At 35.7% G+C, this 23,771-nt stretch overlaps 1 protein-coding gene across 1 annotated transcript in view; it reads right to left on the minus strand.

The window, feature by feature from the left end:
- Window positions 1-18,939, minus strand: part of Rfx6 (regulatory factor X6) — a 62,778-nt gene extending 43,839 nt beyond the window's left edge. The window contains exons 1-5 of the mRNA XM_004651248.2: window positions 18,720-18,939; window positions 18,308-18,464; window positions 14,623-14,746; window positions 12,346-12,407; window positions 266-343 (exon numbers count right to left, since the gene is read on the minus strand). Coding sequence (XP_004651305.1) covers window positions 266-343; window positions 12,346-12,407; window positions 14,623-14,746; window positions 18,308-18,464; window positions 18,720-18,939 — 641 coding nt within the window. The remainder of the gene's footprint in view (window positions 1-265; window positions 344-12,345; window positions 12,408-14,622; window positions 14,747-18,307; window positions 18,465-18,719) is intronic.
- Window positions 18,940-23,771: the final 4,832 nt, after the last annotated feature.

Below are 23,771 nucleotides of genomic sequence, written 5' to 3' on the forward strand. Positions count from 1 at the left end.
GTCTCAATTTTATTGAATCCAGACTAAAAGAAGATACAATCTTATGAGGAAGTACTAATTTAAAAACAATTATGCTTCTTTTACTTCATCACTTGGGAATGCTTAATTCACTATTAGAATGCATATAGTATTGCTAATTGTAATGTTCATAAAAGTTTGATGGTTAGAAAAAAACATTTTGATAAAATTACAGTCATTTTATTGAATGAGCATCATCCATATTTACAGAACTACAGACTGTGTCTTGAATATGGTACAACTCTACCTTGTCAGGCCCTTTCCAGAATAAACAGAGTGGTAGTATGCGCTGCTCTCTTTGATGCCTATCCCATAGTAATGATACCTAGGGTAAGAAGAGGAACCAGCTCTCTGTTAGTAAAGGAGAAAAGAAGTTAAGGGATAACTTAAATAATCCTAGTCAGGGCTGCCACCTACAGAAGACCTTCCCTGCAAAGTGCCACTGCTCACCTGTATACCAGTTCTTTTCATTAGCAGGCATCTAAGATCAGGAAAAGAGTTAAGCATGAGAATAAGAGGATTTCCAGTGGACTCCAAACTTACTATATTTTAAAATGCTTCTTCTTGGCATCACCATTTGAGTTTAAAAGTGGACAGAACATTGAGGGACCTACATTTCAAGGCCTTTCTTCTGATCTCAGCAATATAAAAATGGACTTGGTAAAGAGTTCCATACCTTAACACTCAGCACCCAGGAAAAAAGTACAAACAAAAGCCTACGGACCACATACCAAAATACTTGAAAAATATTATTCAAACTAACAGATCGTTAAATCAGCCCAGTAACAGATCAGGTAGACAGATTTGAATTCTTTGATTTATAGAGCTCCACATGGGAATATGGCAGTGTAAGGTAATACACTCACAGCCTATTTACCAGCCATTGTTTCTTCTTTTACAGGGAAAAGACTGCATATCCCAAATCTCTCCACACTATTTTCAAACTTATGCTTGTGTCTACTTCTAAGTCTATGGTCATGTATAGGCCACATGGTAGGGCAGTATGGTCTTCTGAAGGTGTACTGAGGTCAGACCTGAGATCTCAGAGCAGTTCTTTGATGTTGAAATGGGAAATACAAGAGCCCCGGAGCCCTTGAGTAGGGATATGGCCTTTAGATGAAGACATTCTCTAAAACATAGTGCTTCTTGCATCACCATCCAGATGTGGATTTTTCAATGATAAAACAGCAGATGGAAGATAACCAGGTCAGAGCACCTACAGCACAAAGCTCAGAAGTAGTACATTCTCTCTTAAGGGTTCAGGGGCAAGGCTATGGCAAAAAAGCATCTCTACTGATTCTGAGCTAGAGAGGAATTCACACTCAATTTTTAGAACCTGTTGTTTATATATAGATAGGTGATAGATAGATAGATAGATAGATAGATAGATAGATAGATAGATAGATAGATAGATAGATATCAGTGCAGCAGTAACTTTTTATTTTATTTTATTTTATTTGCTTTTTCAAGGTTGGGTCTCACTCTAGCTCAGGCTGACCTAGAATTCACTATGTCATCCGCAGGGTGGCCTTGAACTCACGGCGATCCTCCTACCTCTGCCTCCCGAGTGCTGGGATTAAAGGCGTGCAACACCATGCCCGGCAACAGTAACTTTTAAGTATGGAAGATTTATGAATCTTAGTCTTGGCAGAAAGAAAATACTGCACTGAGATAGCTACTTTTACAGAATATTTTTAAAAAATTACTGTGGGGCTGGAGAGATTGCTTAGCAGTTAAGGCAGTTGCCTGCGAAGCCTAAGGACCCAGAGGTTCAATTCCCCAGGACCCACATAAGCTAGTTGGCTGGAAGCCCTGGTGTGCCCTCCCTCCCTCCCTCCCTCCTTCCCTCCCTCCCTCCCTCCCTCCCTCCCTCCCTCCCTCCCTCTCTCTCTCTCTCTCTCTCTCTCTCTCTCGCCTTCTCTCCCTACCTGCCACTTCCTTACTCTCCCAAATAAATAAATAAATAAATAGTCTAAAAATTATTGTGTATTGTGGCATGTTTGGCAAAAGGATCCCTAAGGTGAACTTGGACAAAGAAGATATGAGAAAATGTAAAACTTAAACTACAGAACTGACTTATGTTTCTAGTTAGAAACTAGAAGAAACTTAATTTATGAACACCTTACCAGAATGAGATAAATGAAACACCTAAAAACTATGACTAAATTAGTGCATCTAAATGCATTCAGTCAAATATATTAGTAGAACTATAATTAATGTGTCTGAGAATCTAAAATAAGTATTGTTTCCTGTTTTAGACGAAAGATACCAACACAATGTCTATGTTTTAGAATAAATAAAACAAGTGCTGTTCAAAAACATGAAAACCCTTAAAATGAAAAAAGCCATAATTGCATATTCTTTTGAAAAGCTTGTTGCTTATTCTATAGACTTATATGCTGCTTATTCTACAGACTATAGCTGAAACAACTACACATTAGCCACTTGCTGAAATGATATGGTAAGCATTACTTCAAAAGTTCATACACTTTGTGGTTGCAAAGATTGCTCAGTGATTTAAAAATGCTGACATATACAGTCTGCTGAGCCTGGTTTAATTCCCCAGTACCTACATAAAGCTGGTTGTAAAATGTCATACTCAACTGGAGCAGTGACCAAAGACCCTGACATGCCCATACATAAACTTACACACACACTTGCAAATGAATAAATAGAAGTGTTTATAAAGTTGATAAACTTATTATACCTCATTGTCATCTCTAATTCTTTTTCAACACATAAAAAATACTATACCAGGACAAAGTAGTTTTTCATGCAGACTAAGAAACTACATTGCTTTCACAGGTGGTATGCAAACAGATAAGTCAAAGAAGTCACCATGAGTTCAATAAACATTAGTGTGGATCTACAGTGTCTGACCCTTGTGATAACTGTGAGAACAATGAAGAATAAAACAGACATGGAAAATCTGTCCAGATATTTTCAAAGTCTTTTCTAGTTGATGGAAGGCCTCCTGAGCTGGATTTGTGCCATCCCTGGTACAGGGACCATAATGACAAGCACAGAGGCAAGTGCATCTTTCACTGTTTGCTTGTTTTTGAGGAAGGATCTCATTTTAGACCAGGCTGGTCTTGAACACACAGTTGATCCTCCTACCCCAGCCTCCTAAGTGCTGGAATTAAAGAGGTGAGAGACCATGTCCAGCTGGTAATTTCTGTTTTTAAAACCACCTGATGATTACATTTGTTTTAAATAAAAACATACTTCAGGGTCCAATTAATATTAACTAATGTGTATTTGTCCTTCTTTTACTTACCTATGACATTAAGAATATTTTCATTATAAAATTAGTTCATTAAAAAAACCTGCCACTTACCCATTCCTTTCCATTAGAGCAAGACAAGTCACAAAGAGAAGATTTTAATGTTTCTACTAAATTCAGAGCTAAGATTTTTTTTCTGTCTCTATAAAAGCCTTTTTAAAAAAGCAATGACTGCATTTTATTAATTTGTCAAATTCAAATGGCACAGTAAACTCAGACACCAGAAAAGTAACATTGGTCAACTACTTTCACCTCTACAACTGAGTGCTTTTCTTACTGGTAATATCTCCTAATTTAGACATGATATAGCTGAACATGCTCTATCAAAATAATCCTTTTTGCAGGTGTGTATGATGTTCGTATGTGTTTGGGCAAATGTGTATGTATGCAAGTGCACATGCACATATCTGCATGTGCATGTAGAGGCCAGAAGTTGGCAATGAGTGCCCTCCACAGTCACTCTCCACTTTATTCTCTGAGACAGGGTCTCTCATTGAACCTAGAGTTTACTGATTTGGCTAGACTGGCTAGCCAGTGATCTTAAGGATACTTCTGTCTCTGTCTTTGTCTCCACAGAACTGAGATTACAGATATGCACCACCCTGCTTAGCATTTTACATGGGTTTTATGGATCTGAATTCAATTCTTATTGCATGTACAGAAAGCACTTTACCCACTGAGCCAAATTCCTATACCTTATCAATGTGTTCTTATAAATGTGCCAGAAGCTAAGGAACCACTGAAAGAGAACGTTGTGTGTGTCAAATGTATTCAGTGCTTTCTGTGCACTAATTTGCAAGGATTCAAAGAGAGGGAGAGGGGGTATCTGCCTTGGAGGAGTTGACAGGTTTGTGATTCTAAAACTTACTTACAATTAGAAATTCTTAAACGAAATATTGATCAAATGTGTTTAAGTTTATGCATACTCTCTTTTCAAGTTCATCATATAAAGCCAATAATTTCTAATAATCATTATCTAATTGTGTATTTTCATGTTTCAGAAAAATACTGAGGCTATGCAAAAGTTGTATATCTAAGTATTATATGGAAAAATCATTGTTTCAGCATATGTATGCAGAAAAGCTATATTAGCAAGACTAATCTCAGTACTTTGTGCTGCCTATTATCACAGTCCATATCCAGTTTCTTCTTGAGCAAATAAATTATCTTTCCCCCTTAATCTTTCTTTTAGTCTAACTGGGTCCATGCTAATATCCACGTGGTGATTTAGTGTCTTTCAGAATGGAAAAGAGATAATTCAAAAACAACTCTGGTTTCCTGCAGTTAAACATAAACCCCATAAAACTGGGGAGAGTTGGTTCATGTATAGTATATGTGAATTTTTCATCTCAATTGTGATAGTTAATAGCTCTGTTTTGTCTTAATAGATTTCAATAAAATGCATCTTGATAGGAAATATTTCCAGTAACATGACAACATAAGAAAACAAAACATGTATCAACGTATATTAAGATGAAAGTAAGTTTTGTTTTACTGTAGGCCACATAGCTATTTTAATTTACATATGACCTGGCAGTTAAAAGATAGTCTAAATAAAGATTACCAAACTTTCATTAATTCTTGATCTCTATATGATTACATACAATTTACTAAAGAAAATATATGCTACATGCCAAAAATATTCCAAGTATGACTAGCTATAAATTCTCCAAAAAATTCTTGCTACAAAGTAGGCTAATTATTAAACAAAATTGTATTCAATTATTAGCACCAAATTTGCACATCATTATAGTTTTTAATTATATTTATTATTTGCAAGCAGGGAGAGAGGAATGGAGGTAAAAAAGGAAAGAGAGAAAGAAAGAGAGAGAATGGACACACCAGAGTCTCTTGCCACTGCAAACGACCTCTAGATATATGCAAAATTTTGTGCATCTGGCTTTACATGGGAAATCTATTCTTCCTGGCTTTGTAAGAAACACCTTTAACCATTGAGCAATCTCTCCAGACCCACAACCTTATACTTTATGTCAAGTGATAGATTTCATTTGCAAGTTATAAATACATGAGAATACTTAATTAATACTGGGTCCACACTTTACAGAACATGGTATAAAAATAAGAAATTTTATTAGGGCAAATAAAATTACTGCAGTTTTTGTTCTCAACATCCTTACATCATGTTTAATAATTTTCATTTTGTGATCATCATGTACTTTCACTTATATTTCTTCTGTTTCATATAAATCCTCATAGAGAATTCCTGAAGCATATGTTTCCACTGAGCTAGTAACCCTGCTAGTTTACACTACACAAATGACAACTGATAAGGAAATGATGGGAGTAGGCTGTTAGGGACTTACAATTACTTGCTATGATAAGAGCAGCTGTCATATCAGTTTTATTAGTCCAGCAAATCACCACTAATAAATATGATAATAGATTTTATACATCGTGTCTAAAAACCAAGGTTTGGTTGATCAAAGTCTATCAGAAATTGAAATGTAAATTTAAATCAAACAATCAACCCTGTACATGAAACTATTAGTGGGTTCAACTATAGTCTCCTTTGCTTTTTAAATATCCTGTGTAAAGATAAGGATACAGGTCCTTTTTGCTCACCCTTTGTATCCACTGTAGCTTAAATCCTCAGTAAATATGTTCTTTGAGAGCAGGAAACCTGCCATACAAACATTTTGCTGCTCTAAAACCATACTTTTATATCAATGCAAATTGAATGGATTGTTTCTGACATATTCATGATCACAATATACACATGAATTATTCTGTTTTGCTCTGTGGTACCTATAGAATTCTGATTATTAAAAATTTTTAACATTACAGAGAATAAAACTAGATGTATAATTTTGTCATTGTTGATCATCAAAGGAAAGACAAGAAGAAACATAAAAATGAAGTCAATTTCCATCTTGGCTTCTACTATGTGCAAAGTCTGCTATTAGGTCTGTTGCTTTTCTTGGTTGAGGATGTAGTAATACTAAAGGAATGGGTGGGTAAGTTAGCAGTTGATGTCACCAACAAACTAGCTTGTACCATAAAACCATTAATTGGCTGATCTGACTGAGGTTTTCTGACACCACGTATGAATCTTATGAGTTTTCCACAGCTGGCAGTAGCAGTGCAGCAACACACTTGCTAACAGAAATGAATTACTCCCTTTTCTAATTGTGTCTATTATCATAGTGAATGATATGTGGACCTACACCGAGATTCTGTCCACTGGATTTTTAAAATTTTTAATGGAATTGTTTAAAATACTTTACAATTTGATTGGGTTCATTTCATTTAATTGAACTTTTAATTTAAAATTTTTTAAATCAAAATAAATAACAGCTGAAGCAAGGTGAGAGTTGTGAAAATCATGATTCTCTAAGAGCCAGTTATTTCTGAACTTAGGTACGACTTCAAACTAAATGTAGAATTCAGTCAATTTGTAGACTCTATTAACTAGCTCTTGCCTGAACTTTGCAGAGTGATTATTTCTCAAACCTAAGAGATATGAGGCCAGTTTTAGAAACAGTGAGCTTATCTTAACCTTATGCCCAGAAAGTACACAAGAGCCTTTTAAGTTTGTCTGACAATCTCAAATGAAATAATTGGACATTGTAGCTATTCTATGAATATGAATTGGTAAATATGAATTGGTAAAATTTGAAAGTTTCCTTTTCAAGTAGTCTTCAGAATAATTACATAATATTAGTATTTTTTACATGAATTCCACAGGTAAAATAAGTTATTAACAAATTTGTTTATATTTTTAATAATTAAATTAATATTAAGTAACAGTATGTTTAAGGCACTACATTAAAGAGTACAATTATAATATATACAGTATATATATATATGCATATATATATAATATAGTATTTCATTTATAGTTCTTTCGCAGTCAGTTGTTTATACTTGTATGAACATAAAATTATATGTTCTTGTAAAATGTAAATTCACAAAATGCTAAACAGACATTAGAAATAGTGTCTATGGGGCTGGAGAGATGGCTCAGCAGTTAAGGCACTTGCCTACAATGCCTAATGACCCAAGTTCAATTCCTCAGTACCCAGACAAAGCCCAATGCATAAAGGGCTGTGTGCATCTGGAGTTCATTTGCAGTGGCTAGAGGCCCTGGTGCATCCATTTCTTTTCTCTCTCTCTCTCTCTCTCTCTCTCTCTCTCTCTCTCTCTCTCTCTGCCAAGTTCTCTCTCTCCTTGCAAATAAATCAATAAAACATTATATACATATATGTATATAGATATATATAGGTATCTGTGAAGATAACATATTAACATGGAAAAAAAGCTTAGGACAAAAATTAAAATGTTGTGGGGCTGGAGAGATGGATTAGCAGTTAAGTGCTTGCCTGTGAAGCCTAAGGACTCCCGTTCATGGTTTGATTCCCCAGGACCCACATAAACTAGATACACAAGGTGGCACATGCATCTGGAGTTTATTAACAGTGGCTGGAGGCCCTGGTGCACCCATTCTCTCTCTCTCTTTCTCTCTCTCTCTCTCTCTCTCTGCCTCTTTCTCTCTCTGTCTGCCTATCACTCTCAAATAACTAAAAAATAAACAAAAACATAAAAAAATAAAATGTTGAGAATGAAGGTTCATTGGTGCTACAAATTTGTTTTTATATAAAACAATAACTCTAAAGTGAATGATTGGGGAACAATAAAATGCTACTAATACTTAAATAAGTCTTCACCACAGAAAAATTTTTAAGAACTATTAGATCAGTAAAAACTTAATAAGACATACATAAAAATAAGGAAATCAATTAAATAATTGCATTGTCGCTATGACTCACAACAGATACCAATGGGCTTAATAACTTACTACTTAATAAGGCATAAACTTTAGAGTCAAATGAACCTTTATATAAGTGCCAACATTGTTATGAGTAGCACTTTGTGGCCTTAGGCAAGTCAAGAGCCTCACTCTACAGTTTTCTCATTTATAAAGCAAAGTAATTCTTATGTTATATTACTACTGTAAAGAATATATATGTATGTATGTATGGTCTGTGTACTATTCTGTAAACTTCTGTAATTGTAATGCCAGGTTGTTGATGCATTCACTGACTACTTTCTATTACTAAAGACAGTGCAGTTGTAAGTATATTTACTCCTATATTAGTTTCTTATATTTTATCTTATTAAATTCTCATTGAAGTTTTATATACCCAGTTTACTAATGAAAAGCTGAATAATCCATGCAGTGTCACACAATGGAAATTGTATGTGTGTACATGGAATTCACATGTAGATTATCTAACATTAAAGTCCATGTCAACTACAAGGCTATGCTGTCTTTAATGTTCTATATTTCCAAACAAAAGCTAAGGATATCTTTTCGAAACAAAAATAGAAATAAAACTTAGACAATAATGATTATGTCAAAATATTACCATTTCCAATAAATATAGTTTCTTTATCTTCCCATATATAAGGGGCATTATTTTTTATGTACATTATAAAATGCCAAAAAAGCAACAGTAATGCCATAAAAGCAATAGTATATAAATAAGGCAGAACAAATTTCAAATTGTAATTGCTTTGGTTCTAATCATATCTATGGCTCTCAGTTATCAAATAAATTGCCAGAAGTCACCAAATATTTCTATATCAACCTATGTTCTAGAGCCTGACTTTGTCACAATGAAGAGGGTTAATGATTCATCCCTAATCCTAAAGGCTCCTTCTAAGATTAATTGATTTCTCTGAAGCCTGAGCACTAACCCTCTTGTATATCCTGTTAGAGGATTTCTCTGCATGCTTTGCCACTTTGCCTCTTTGCCTCCTATCTTTCCACTTTATACAGTACTGATTTTATTTCTATTTACACAATTCAGTAGGAAACAAATCATCAAGCTAAACCAAATCAAATTTGAAATAGAGGTGACTTGGTTAGAAGGAAAGGACAAATTTTATCTCTTTTTTATTTCAATGTGGTTTTGTATTTTTTTCTTTGCAATACTTTTCACATTAGTTGCAATCAGTGAAACAAGTATTAATTTATAATCTATAATGCCAGACAACAGAGAGGATCAAAAGTGGGTGAGAAAATGTGTTTATCTTCACAAAGCTATCTATTTATGGAAAGAGCTAAGTCAATATCACATTAAGTCAAATACTAGTAAAGACCTCTGAGGGTGCAAAAAGCCTGTTACAAATCAACAGATCAAAACAATATTCAAAGAAGAAAGTTTATGACACATTCCTTCAAATGAGTAAGATTTCAATATACATACATACGCAGTAAAGGAAGTTAGAAGGAACAAAAGCATGACAATTGTAATGAACCAAAGGATACTGGGGTAATAATTTAGTGACAATATCACTGCATACTGAAAAGGGAGAATTAAATGATGAGATAGGAAAATGGGTTGAAACTAAATCATAACAGACCTTGACCATGAAAGTGAGAATTCTTTTTTTTTTGGGGGGGGTGTTGTTGTTGCTTTTCTCAAGGTAGGGTCTCACTCTGGCCCAGGCTGACCTAGAATTAACTATGTAGTTTCAGAGTAGCCTCAAATTCATGGTGATCCTCCTACCTCTGCCTCCTGAGTGCTGGAATTAAAGGTGTGCACCATCACACACAGCTAAACTGAGAATTCTTTAAGAGTAGAAATTATTAGCAAGAAGAAGTTGCCAATCAGGGGAGAAATAAGATTTGATCTGAACTTTGGAAAGCCAGTTTGAAAACATCAAACTGAATAACTAAAAAGATAAATGCTATACTATGAAAATGGGAATGATAACTTCAATAGAATTCAAAAAGTAGGACCTAGCAAGTAAGGCAGCCACTGATCACATATAAATATGAAGAATGTAATTGTTGTTAATCTGAACTGAGATGTTCTGTAAATGAAGAATATACACGGGACTTCAAAAACTTAGCATGAATAAAAGAATGTATAATATCTTCTTAAATTTTTTATTGATTGCATAATGAAACAATATTTTAGATATGGTAAGTTAAATGAACTTTATTAAATAAACTTCACCTGTTCATTTTTACTGTTTAAATGTGACCACCAGAAAACTTTAATTAAATGTGTCTTACTTCAGTTGGTCATCACTGTATTAGATGTGAGGAGACAGCAGACAGACTAGAGAAGCAGTGATAAAAAGGCAGTGTGGTGACTGAGAAGCCAGAGGGAAAATTTCTGTGTTAATTTTTGAAGGATATTAGAAGAACCAGGAGAGGCTGTAGAGATGGCGTAGTGGTTAAGGCACATGCCTGCAATGCCTAAAGACCCAGGTTCGCTTTCCCAGTGCCCCCGTAAAACCTGATGCTCAAGATTGTGTATGCATCTGGAGTTCATTTGCAATGGCTAGAGGCCCCAGTGTGCCCATCCCCCCTCTGTCTATCTGCCTTTCTTCCCCACTCTCTCTCAAATAAATAAATAAAATGTTTTTTTTTTTTAATGAGCCAAGAAAATGGGTAGTAGCAAAAAGGAGTCACTGGAGCTTTGCACAGATAAGAAGTAAGTATAGAAATGTGCTCAGTTGTAAGATATGTCGGCTGGAAACTACTCTTTTTTTTTTTAAATTTTTATTAACATTTTCCATGATTATAAAACATATCCCATGGTAATTCCCTCCCTCCCCACCCCCACACTTTCCCATTTGAAATTCCATTCTCCATCATATTACCTCCCCATTACAATCATTGTAATTACATATATACAATATCAACCTATTAAGTATCCTCCTCCCTTCCTTTCTCCACGCTTTATGTCTCCTTTTCAACTTACTGGCCTCTGCTACTAAGTATTTTCATTCTCACGCAGAAGCCCAATCATCTGTAGCTAGGATCCACATATGAGAGAGAACATGTGGGGTTGGCTTTCTGGGCCTGGGTTACCTGACTTAGTGTAATACTTGGAAACTACTCTTTTAAGAAACAGGAGCCGGGCATGGTGGCGCACGCCTTTAATCCCAGCAGGCAGAGGTAGGAGGATTGCCATGACTTCAAGGCCACCCTGAGATGACAGAGTTAATTCCAGGTCAGCTTGGACCAGAGTGAGACCCTACCTCGAAAAACCAAAAAAAAAGAAAGAAAGAAAAAGAAACAGCAAAATGGAGCTGAAAAGATGCCTATGCTTGCAAATCTTGACAGGCTGGGTTCAATTCCCCAGTAGCTACATAAAACCAGACACACAAAGTGATGCTTGTGTCTGGAGTTCATTTGCAGGGACAAGCAGCCCTGATGTGCCCATTCCCGCTGTCTCTGTCTATAACCATCCCATCTCTCAAATAAACATATGATTTTTAGAGATAAATAGCAAAGTGAACACAAAGAACAGAACAATAACAAAGGGTATAACAAGACTGAGATCATTTACTTTTTCCCAGGTGAATGATGTGGTTCTACTTATGGGCACATGGGAAGCAAAAACCCAAAGCTGCATAAAAGAAGCTCCCAGTGAACAAGAACCTATAACAAGGCTTTAGAAATAGCTGCAAAAGAATAGAAAAACTGAGAATGACATGTGTGACAGCTTGTTTTATGTTTATGCTTACATGTGATAGTATCAACAGGTCATTTGTGCATGTCACTAATCTTGAAGTGGACAGAGGAATATTAAGAAATCATTCTCTGGATATGAAAAATAAAGAGAGAACTAAAATATGCTGGGGCACCTTTTGGTATTTGCACTGATTTTTGAGGATGTTGTAGATCTTCTTGATAACTATATTTTGTGTGATACATTCCACTTTCATGATACAAGTATCTCCAATAATGGCTTCAAAATTATGGAAGTGGTTGATTCACCTAACTTATTTCAGGAGAAAGAATGATATTACTTATTATGATATGAATTTTCTTTATAAATTTTGCTTTCTAAATATAGTCCAATATGTACCTATTTATTTTATTTTAATTCTTAGAGTTGATACAATTCTTCTTCATTAACAAGAAAACGGTTCTGTTTACTGATAAAGACAATATTTATTTTATATTTTCACATACAAGGGAGAAATCTAGTGTTCATATGTCTTACTTTGTAACAAACTATAGAAATGAGCCCTGAAAGTATAGTCTTCTTTTGCCTTACTTTGAATGACCTCTTGTTCCAAGTCGTCGTGTTGTTAGGAGGGGAAATTTCTGGCGAATAGTCTAAAAAGAAAGATGATTATTTTAAGTTTTTTTTAAGTATATAGTTCTAATACTCACAATAAACAAATTCAGTAAAGTAAGTGTAGCAATGCAAGAGAATATTTAATCTAGAAAAATGAATCTATGTATGTTGATAGATACAACACCAGAGGCAGGAAAATATGATTCTGATTGTAGGTACCTTACTTCCTTTGTGTCAATTACCAGGGAAGTTCTTACCAATGTCTGGTCTTGCTTCATGTTACAACCAAATCTCTTATTACTTTACTAATGATCAGAAAAGGACTATTTGGGCTTTTCTATCATAATATCTTCCAGAGGTTTATCCACAGTTTATTCACCCCCAATCCTGAAATGACACCTAGATTTAAGAGTGTTCCTTGGTAAAATTTGTATGTGCTACTTTCTTGGGGATTGCATCTGGATTTTGCTAGATGCTAAAAATACATCATGATTTTCAGTTAGGAATTATTCGCATAAGGTAGACTCACAAAATGATAACGTTGACATGGACATTGGAAGCTGTCTTATCCATCTTCAATGAGTAAACTCGGTTTTGAGGAGCTTTTTCTTCAGCAAGTTTCAAAAAGCTAGTTATGGGCATAACTAAATATTATGCCATTTGATTATCATTTGCCATATCATACAACAAATAGGAATGTTAGCAAAACTAATAAATTACTTTAAAAAACATGAGTAGCTGAGCCAGGCTTGATGACAGCCTATCCATAATCTCAGCACTCATGAGGCTAAAATAGAAGGAATACAAATTCAAGGTCAACCTGAGCTATAGAGTAAGTTTGAGATCAGCCTAGGACAAGTAGTGAAATACTACTCAAACCACCTTGACCACCTTCTCATCCAAAACCTTATGGAACTGGTAAGTGTATTGATTATTTTCTATGAGTCTCTCTACAGGTTTGAATTCAGGTTTAAGTTTATATAAGATACAATACTTGAGAGCCAAGCTTCCTGCTATCTTGTGGAGACATCCTAGATTCTCAAACAACAGACTGAACAAGGATTTCAAAGACCCCAATAAAGTAATCTTAATAAAGTAAAGTATTCTAATAAAGCAATATTGGTCCCCAATTCTCAAAATAACATCTATGCTATATTTTTATACCAGAACTTCAAGTCATAGAACCCTGCATTCAGCTCAAAAGTGAACTTAAGGAAAGATTTTTTTAATGAGGGGCTGGGGAGATGACTTAGTGGTTAAGACACTTGCCTGCAATTTCTACGGACCCAGGTTTGATTCTCCGAGCCCTATGTAAGCCAGATGCACATGGGGCACATGCTTTGTTTGCAGTGGCTAGAGACCCTGGTGCACCCATTCTCTCTCTCTCATAAATAAATAAAAATAAATCTTAAAAATATTTGTTTAATGGTAGCATTTTCCTTCAAAGAGGGCTACATTCAAAAATAAAGTATCAATTGGGCTTCTGCATGAGAAGGAAAATACTTAGTAGCAGAGGCCAGTAAGTTAAAAAGGAGATATAAAGGGAAGAGAAAGGAAGGGAGGAGGGTAATTAATAGGTTGGTATTGTACATATGTAAATACAATGATTGAGATGGGGAGGTAATATGATGGAGAATGGAATGTCAAAGGGGAAAGTGTGGGGGGCAGGGAGGGTATTACCATGGGATTTTTTTATAATCATGGAAAATGTCAATAAAAATTAAATTTTAAAAAAAGATATAGTATCATAGATTTGTAGTATAATGCCAGTTCCATAGATTTCTATCCTAAAAAGAACAGGCTGAGTAGTAGAAATTATGTTACATAACAGAAGTTTAACAAATCCTATCATAAAATTTTAAGTCTGACATATGAACATACCCAACAAACTAGAGATTAGGATAAACACTTAGGAATTAAAATTTAAAAAATGTATTAAAACTGATATACATATACTAGAACAGCCTACTCTAACAGGTTTGCCTTCATTCACTTTTACTTCTTCATTCTAATAAGTGTATCCGTCTTTGAAGAGAAATGCTGCTATTAAATGGAGCATTCCTTAAACTTACATTAGATTTGAAAGCCAAGGTTCTATAGCACAAAATCAAGTTATAAATATATGACAATTCAAATGTAATCACTAAGAGATTTCATATCATGGAAAAACAAATGTCTTATTATTTCCTGAAAGAACTTACTCAGATGAATTTATTTCCATATTATCTGCTTAACATGACAGATGTCATATACCTTTCCAAATGTGGCTGCACAAGCTGGCTCCAATTTCTCTTTCCTGCAGAAATCTAAGTAGTGAGCATAAAGAATGCACCGTGGAAGGCAAACTCCTTCACATACTATGTAATTCTCTTCAAGCCTAAAAAGAGAGACCAAGCATTAGGCTAACCTTTTTTTAATTTTTTTTTTTTTTTTTCTGAAGGGGAAGACAGAGAGAGACATACCAGAACAAATTCCAGATACATTCACCATTTTGTGGATATGGCCATCAGGCTTTATAAACATGTACCTTTAATCACAGAGCCATATCACCAGCTATTAACTCTTTTCTTTTCTTTTTTTTTTAAAAAACACCTTTTCTTTTTTATTCTTTCCCTTTCTCTTCCCAATGACTTAATGCTCATTTTGAAAACAGACTATACAGAGAAGTTAATAAGTAGACAGGTCAGGCTTCCTTTTTCTGGATATTATTAAAAATATTATCAGGATGAGCATAACTAACAATAATGCATATATATCTCAAAAGAATAAGAATTTGAATCCAGAAAAAAAAAATTGGTCAAATTAAGGCAAGCAATATGCTAATTACCATGCTATCATTATCTAATGTACAAAAACAAAGATTATGTGTAAAATTTCATTTACTTGTTTATTTTTATTTTTTGTAATTTTTTTCATGAAAGAGAGAGAGAGAAAATTGGTGCCTCAGGGCCTCTACCCACTTCATTTGAACGCCAGATGCTTTCACCATCTTGTGTGCATGTGCGACCTTGCATGCTTGTGTCTCCTTGTGCGTCTGGCTTGTATGAGATCTGGAGAGTAAAACCTGGGTCCTTAGGTTTTACAGGAAGCTCCTTAACTGCTAACCCATCTCTCCAGCCCTTTATGTTTTTTAAGAAAGAAATTATCCTGGATGGGCCCAAGAAATAAAGGCTGGAAACCAGAAACACAATAGAAAGATGCAAAGTAGGAGCAGATACCATGCTACAAATTTTGAAGGAGCACATGACATATTCTGAAGAAGACCACCTCTCAGAGAGTGACAAACTCAGATGAGTTCTTAGTTTTAGCCTGGAGAGACCATGAACTTGGTTTAGAGGCAATATAACTAGAGTCTGGACCCACAGAAACTCTAAGACAGTATGTTTTGTATTGCTTTCAAGTAATACACACACACACACACACACACACACACACACACACACACAATATTGATTTTCGGAGAGTAAGAACCATAGTGAACATCACTAGCGCAATTACAATAAAATGAACAATTAAAAAAAAAATCACTCCTGCCTGGACACCATTGCAAATATTAGATATATCTTCTTTATAAATTCTCACTGTTCAATATGGGTTAGTCTTTGATATGGGAATGTCAATGATGAAGTTAATGATGCCAAGTTTTTTAAAGTTCCTCCATATGAAAGGATTCAGGTTGACAAATGCTTACATACTTACAAACTACTTAATCCTGACTAGTTATGGAAAGATTCTGAAGAGTTTGTTTAAAAATAGATCAGGGAAAACTTATCTCACCTATCCTTAGTAACCACTCTACTGAGACCCATGCTACTAGATTTGAAACAATATTTCTCTATCAATGTCCCCAAACATAACATATGTAACTTCAACTCCGTGGTACAAATATTAAGATTTCTATTTTTGCTATTAAGTACAATTTATAAAAATGTCATATATTTGTTTTGCAATTTTCTGAACAGTGATTTAGAAATTAGCATTTATAGATTCTAATCCCAGTTGTTTTTTTATAACAGTTCAGTGCTTTTGACTACAACTTACTTATACTAATTTATGCTTAATAAATTCATAAGTGAAATCCTTCAAGACTTCTGTTTTAGCATACCCTGAATGCACACAAAACAATGCAATGAGAGGTGTTTTCTAAGCAGGTAAAATATCAGCCATCAATTCCATGAAGAAGAAAAATAACTGAATGCAATTAAAATGTGCTGGTTTCAAAACAAGTTTTCCTACAAAAAAAAAATTGCACTATGAAAGCTGGAACTAATCAACCACCTTTTACACTTTAATTTTCAGTTTTAATTTTCAACATTCTCAAGATATAACCTTATAAATGTCTAAATAACTCAGATTTTTAAAAAATGTACTCATGTTTAGAAGAGTAATCAAACATAAATGACAGTGTTTTATAGCTTTGAAAATACAAAAACTTATTAAAGGAAATAGCTATTTAAAATTTGTATTTGGGGCTGGAGAGATGGCTCACCAGTTAAGGCACATGCCTGCAAAGCCAAAGGACCCAGGTTTGATTCCCCATGACCCAAGTAAGCCAGATGGCCAAGGTGGCACATGCATCTAGAGTTCATTTGCAGTGGCTGGAGGCCCTACTGCACCCATTCTCTCCCTCCCTCTCTCTCTCTTCCTTCCTCTCTCTCTCTCTCCCTCTCCCTCCCCACTCTCTCTTTCTCTCAAATAAATAAAAATAAAACACTTTTTTTTAAAAAGTTGTGTTTTAATAACAGTTAAAAACTACCCACTGTTCATCTGTTGTAGGCACTAAGGTAATCTGGACATAAGTATGATGTTAATTTGGGAAAAACTCAAAGGTAATTCCAATCACTCAGTTTGAACTGAAAAAATTGAAGTGGTCATTCAAAATGTTTCCAAAATGTAAGTGAAATCAAGACATATTTTCCTAATTAGCTTAATGAAAATTGTTTCTTAAATATTCCAGATAATAGGTCAATTATTTATAGCTCTAGTGTATTCCTAACTACTAATCACCAAATTCAACAGTTAAAATATAACTTTAAGTTAAATATTTGTTTTGCATTTCAGATGATTGTAAGGGTTCAAATATATAATCACAAAAAAATCTGTGTATATAAGTTGGCATTTAATATTTAAAAAACAAAGTTTATGTGCATTTTATTATCTTTTTCCATTATATTTTTCTATTTTTTTCATATTTCATATATAAACCGATTATGTAGCTAATCTGTAATAAGTGGTGCTTAATTATTTATCAGTTGAGATTTAGGGAGACACTCATACTCTATTTCTTCATACTGTGCAGGAAGTTTAGTGCTATGTTCTTACTTTAGATGTTTCTTTTCCATTTAGATTAATGTTACAAAATGTTCTTTACATGTAGAGAGCCAGTGGGTAATCTTTTGCTTTCAAAACATTTTGTACAAAATCTAATTTGCAATATTTCATTATAACAAATCACATATTATATGTATTATAAAATGGTTCATTTATTTAGTAGTGATATCTTAACTGATTTTTCAGTTTTCTTCTTTAAATATAATCCATCTATTTTATGATTGATACACTTTCTATTTTGCCCACCTATGAATTAAGGCAGGGTTAAGATCCTTCCACATTTTTTTTTAATTTTGAAGAATTGCGTTTTGTAAACACAAAACTACTAAATAAAAAATTCTTAAGAGCCAAAGTGATTATTACACACTAAATTATAGAAAAGCTCATTATTGCTTGCAATTTGAAGAAATTATGGTTTTGGTTTTTCATCAGGACCGAAGTATGACTCTATACTAAATAGGCTTTAAAAAACTGGATCCATTTCTAATTGACCTTTTAAAAGTGCCTCCAAAAGTTTCAAGAAGTAACCTGTGAATAGCAAAGACTCTAAAGATATTAGTTTCTAAATCTTGCTCAGGTGCATACATATGAAACTGTCTTGTCTTACCACTGCAGCGTGAGCTGGGTCTGCTTCTTTTTATCCTTCATAATCTGCGTGATGGTTTTCTTCGGAGAGAGGTGTTGATCGCCTGCTTTGATTTTGCTCTGTTGATTGTCTGCATCTTCTTCTTCAGAGGAAAAGTTACCATTGTTTAAATGTATTTCTGATGCAAGTTTAAGGAATAACAAAGGAAAACAGAATGTACAATCACTTACCTGTGGGGGTGCAGGGCAGAAGAGGTGTGTAAATCCCTTAGAGTTAACAATCTTCAGTTAAACATTTTCCCCCCCAGGGAAATTTAAAAAAAAAAATTCTATTTGTATGTATATTTGAGGTGTGTTTATTTGTACTGGATGCCCTCTTTAGAATCCACCCTGATTCCCTCACATCTCCAGAGGGGAGGTAACCCAGCACTCACCTAATTTCACTCCCACCTGCAGCTCTGGGCCTCCCTCTTTCTCCCCGCTGCCTTGTGTGCTCCTGGGCTGTGCTTCAGTTGCCAGGTACTCTCCGTCTTTGGGATAGATCAGCAAGCCCTTGCTCAGCGGCACACAGCACTCCTCCCGGATCTCTGAGGAAAGTTGCTGCGAGGATTGGGTTTGCAGGAAGGCGTCGTCCAGCTCCCGGACATGGTTCATCCTCCCAGCGGCTCTGACCTGGGCACCCAAGACTGGGCGGGTTCCTTGCAGAGTAGCCTGGGCGGAGCCGGGAGGGGCTGAGGACCTGAGGCCTCAGGGGCGGGCGGAGGCCACTGGCTGCAGCTCCCCTTCCCTCCCTTGTCTGGTCGCAAAAAGGACTCTGCTCACTAGTACAGCACCGGCATCTGGGGCAGAGGCTCCACGTTGGGTTCTTCACATGTCCAAGACCTGGACAGATGCTTCCTTGCCTGCACTGAGCCAGACCCTGAGCCCAGAGTCCCATTCTTCCTTCTCTTTCTCTCACCTTGCTCTAGGCCCAGCTTAGCTTTTCTCATATGAAATGTCCAGAAGGATCCAAAAATACTTAACTCTCCATCTCTGTAGGTAGCCATTTCAACTGTTCCCATCTATAATTTCAGAAGATCTAACTGAGGCACTTTCCAGACAGCCTTGATTCGTGCAAGCCAGGGACAGGGGGAAAATAGCCCAGAGTACTACCCAATCTTATCCAGTCTTCATATGGTGTGTCAGGTTTGCTTATCCCTGGATAATCTGAAGAATGGTGAGCTTTACAAACCCATCACATCAAGCGCTGCTCTGCCTGTAAGCACATACAGGGTTGGCCTCCTGGATCTCACAGCTGTTCAAGATGTGGCCCTGAGCTTGGAGAAAAGGCTGCATTCTCATTCTCACTGCTATTACACTACACTGCAATATGCATTGATCTTGGATAGGTTTCATTCATGCCTAGCATTACTGCAATAAATACTTGCTTAAATTTTAAAAAATCAAAATAAATTTCCAGACCAAGATGACTAATATCACATTTGTTTAAAAATAAATTCTGCACTCTTTGTCAAGAGTACCCAGTGAAGACTTACGGTCCCTTTTCCTGGCTGCCACGTAATCTTTCCCTTCCATTCTCTGCTTTTTTTTTTTTTTTACAAACATGCCCAGTCAAAACAGAGCTTTCTAAGAAAAGTAAGGACCTTGTTTTGTTTCCCATTGCTTTATCACAGCCAAAGTGGCACCCACCTTTAGAAAGAGATATTATATACACTTACAATTTAATATTAAGTAGCACTAAATTGAAATTGAACATAGAAAAACAAAATGAAACCCCAAGTGATGGTTGACTCAAAGATGAATCATGAGGAACATTAACACAAACTAAGACGCTTATCTTGACAAAGTAACTAAAACTGTGGTTATATTTAAACCATTCCCATTTAAAGCACCAACATTCTATCAAAGCTTTCCTTATCTGGCACCTCTCTCTACTGGATTCAACTCTGATGACCCACTCACCAACACACCCAAAGCACTGAGACAATTCTCCCCTTGGGATGACTTGAAAAACCAGTCTCTCTACCAGGACCCCTAAAGCCTCTAGAGCCTGTTCAGTCTGTAGGGTTTAGCTCTACAGTACTTAAGTTTAGAATATTCTGCCTTTACATTGGCACACTCAGGCTTATGCCACAAAGGGAATCCCTTCTGTGTATACAAGAACAATTTGATCCATTTGTGCCACTGAATCAAAAGAAAAATGTTCAGGAAAAATTACTGAAATTTCTTCTTTATTTGTTTTTTAAATGCTGACTACTTTATATCCAAGGGTGTGTTTGTGAGTGTATGCCATGCAAACACTTAGTGAATATTTGGCAATTTTCAAATTGAAAAGATTAATAGCAAAGTGAACTAAGATCATTTTAGGCTGTAAGCAAAATTTTGCCTTAATTTTAACTAAACTGCCTACTAAACAAAATATCATGAAAATTATCCATACTTTTCCTCAGATATAGAAATATGGATAGGTATATAAAAAGTAAACTTATAAAATCAATAATGAATAAACTTCTAATATTAAAAAAGCCCAGAAGAATGGGCTTGAGAGATGGCTTAGCAGTTAAGGTGTTTGCCTGCAAAGCCTAAGAAATCATGTTAGAATCTCCATGCTCCATGGTAACCAGACACACAGTAACACAAGCATACAATATTACACATGTGCCACATGGGGTGCACATATCTGACATTCGTTCACAGTGGCTGAAGAACCTGGTGCTCTCTCAATCTCTTTCTTTCCCTCAAATAAATAAATAAGCTTAAACACAAAAAGAAAAAATGGTATTTCGACAGATGCAGAAAAGGCCTTTGACAAAATAGAGCATCACTTCATGTTCAAAACATTGGAGAGAATTGGCATGGTTGGTTCATATCTTAACATAATAAAGGCAATATCAAAGCTCCTAAGGCCCAAATAATACTTAATGGAGAGAGTCTGGAGGAATTCCCATTGAGATCAGGAACAAGACAAGGATGTCCTCTCTCACCTCTGCTGTTCAATATAGAACTGGAAGTCTTAGCTCAAGAAATAGGACAGGAGAAAGAAATAAAAGAAATAAAAGAATCTGGAAAGGAAGAAGTTAAGTTAGCTCTATTTGCTGATGACATGATTGTATATGTAAGAGACCCGAGAGACCCTATCCCAAAAGTCTTGAAGGTGATTAACTCCTATAGCAAATTAGCAGGTTACAAAATCAATGCACAAAAATGAGTAGCCTTTCTATATGCAAATGACAAAGATACAGAGAAAGAAATAATAAATATGATCCCATTTTCAAAAGCAACAAAAAATAAAATAAAATACCTTGGAATAACATTAACCAAGGAAGTGAAAGATCTATACAATAAAAACATAAAACCACTAAAAAGAGAAATTGAGGAGGACTTACTTGAGAAAATGGAAAGACCTCCCATGCTTCTGGTTGGACAGAATTAACATTGTGAAGATGGCAATCCTACCAAAGGCAATATACAGATTCAATGCAATTCCAATTAAAATCCCAACATTGTTCTTCATAGAGATAGAAAAAATGATCTCAAATTTCATATGGAAAGGCAGAAGGCCTCACATATCCAAGCATATTCTCAGCAAAAGAAATACCTCTGGAGCCATCACCATACCTGATCTAAAGCTATATTACAAAGCCATAGTAATAAAAACAGCATGGTACTGGCATAAAAACAGAAGTATAGACCAATGGAATAGAATTGAGGACCTGGACTTTGAGTCAAGCAACTACAGCTACTTGATATTTGATAAAGGCTCTAACAATATAGGCTGGAAAAAGGACAGCATTTTCAACAAATGGTGCTGGACAAACTGGATAACCATATGCAGGAATTTGAAACTTTATCCACACATCTTGCAATGCACAACACTCAAGTCCAAATGGATCAAAGACCTCAATATAAGATCAAAAACTCAGATTCTACTGGAAGAAAATACAGGAGGAACTTTCCATGATATAGGAATGGAAAAAGACTTCCTGAACAAAACCCCAGTAACTCATGATCTTTAACAATCACTCAACCAATGGGATCACATGAAGCTGAAGAGTTTCTTTACAGACAAGCATAAAATAAGCAATGCCAATAGATTACCCACAAAATGGGGAAAAAAATATTTGCTAATTATCCAACTGACAGAGGCCTAGTCTCTATAATCTACAAAGAACTCAAAAACATAAACAATAAATAGTCAAACAACCCACTCACAAAATGGGGCAAAGAACTGGACAGACAGTTCACAGAGGAAGAAATACAAATGGCAAACACACACTTAAGAAAATGTTCATCATCCCTAATCATCAGGGAACAACTATGAGATTCTACCTTACCCCAGTAAGGATAGCAAACATCAAAAAATCAAATGAAAATAAATGCTGGTGAGGATATGGAGAAATAGGAACCCTCATCCACTGTTGGTGGGAATGTAAGATGGTACAACCACTTTGGAAAGCAATATGGAGACTCATAAAAAAACTGACTATAGAGTTACCAACAGACCCAGTTATTCCCTTACTGGGCATATACTCTAAAACCGTTAAACCTCAGTCCAGAGAGATTTGCTCAACCATGTTTATAGTGGCTCAATTTGTAATAGCTAAGAGCTGGAATCAACACAGATGTCCATCACTAGAAGAATAGATAACTAAGATGTGGTATATCTGCACACATAATTCTACACAGCAGTAAAAAAAAAAATGACACAATGAAATTTGAAGAAAAATGGTTGAACCTGGAAGAGATTATTCTCAGTGAATTTACCCAATCACAGAAAGAAAATTGCTGCATAGTCTCACTCATCTACAGCACCTAACCTGAATCTACCCAAGATGCCAACATATCCAGCAAGCATCTCGAGGACTAGACAATAGGGTGGGTGGGGAGGGAGGGGAAGGAGGGGAGGGAGACGGAGGGGGTGGAGACACAAATGTAGACCCAAACGACAATGGTACCATAAAATTCTACATCCAAAAAGGCAGACCAAATGGTTGAACCTTCACCAGGATCTTAGAGGGTACACCTAAGTCACAAGTCACTAGAGAGGGTACAATGAAGACTGACCTTAATCTTCTGCAGCTTCAGCTCCCCCCCCCCCTCTCTTCTCTCTAACTCTTTTATATTAGTTATCTTTTTTGTCCTTCTGTTAGTGGGCACTGACCTGTAACTCCCAGTACCAGCAGGTGGCTATCACCCTCAGTGAACTTTTGATCAGGGAGACCTACAAGGTTTCCTAAAAGAAAGATTTCTGCCAGAGTACTTGATGACCAACCAAAGGTTAGTGGTAAGACCCTACTGCTAAAGACACCATATGTGGTTGACATGTCACATGGAATGACATGGCTGGAAGATGGAAGAGAGTCAGTCCCCAGACAATCAGTGAGTCTAGTGCCAGAAGGTTGCAACATGGGCGACTGGGGGAAAATGACCAATTTCTGTCCAAGAAACTCATGGTCCAACCTACTTAGCAGCAAATAACCTGTTGT

Source organism: Jaculus jaculus, chromosome 9 (genome assembly GCF_020740685.1).
Source record: "Jaculus jaculus isolate mJacJac1 chromosome 9, mJacJac1.mat.Y.cur, whole genome shotgun sequence".
Taxonomy (NCBI): domain Eukaryota; kingdom Metazoa; phylum Chordata; class Mammalia; order Rodentia; family Dipodidae; genus Jaculus; species Jaculus jaculus.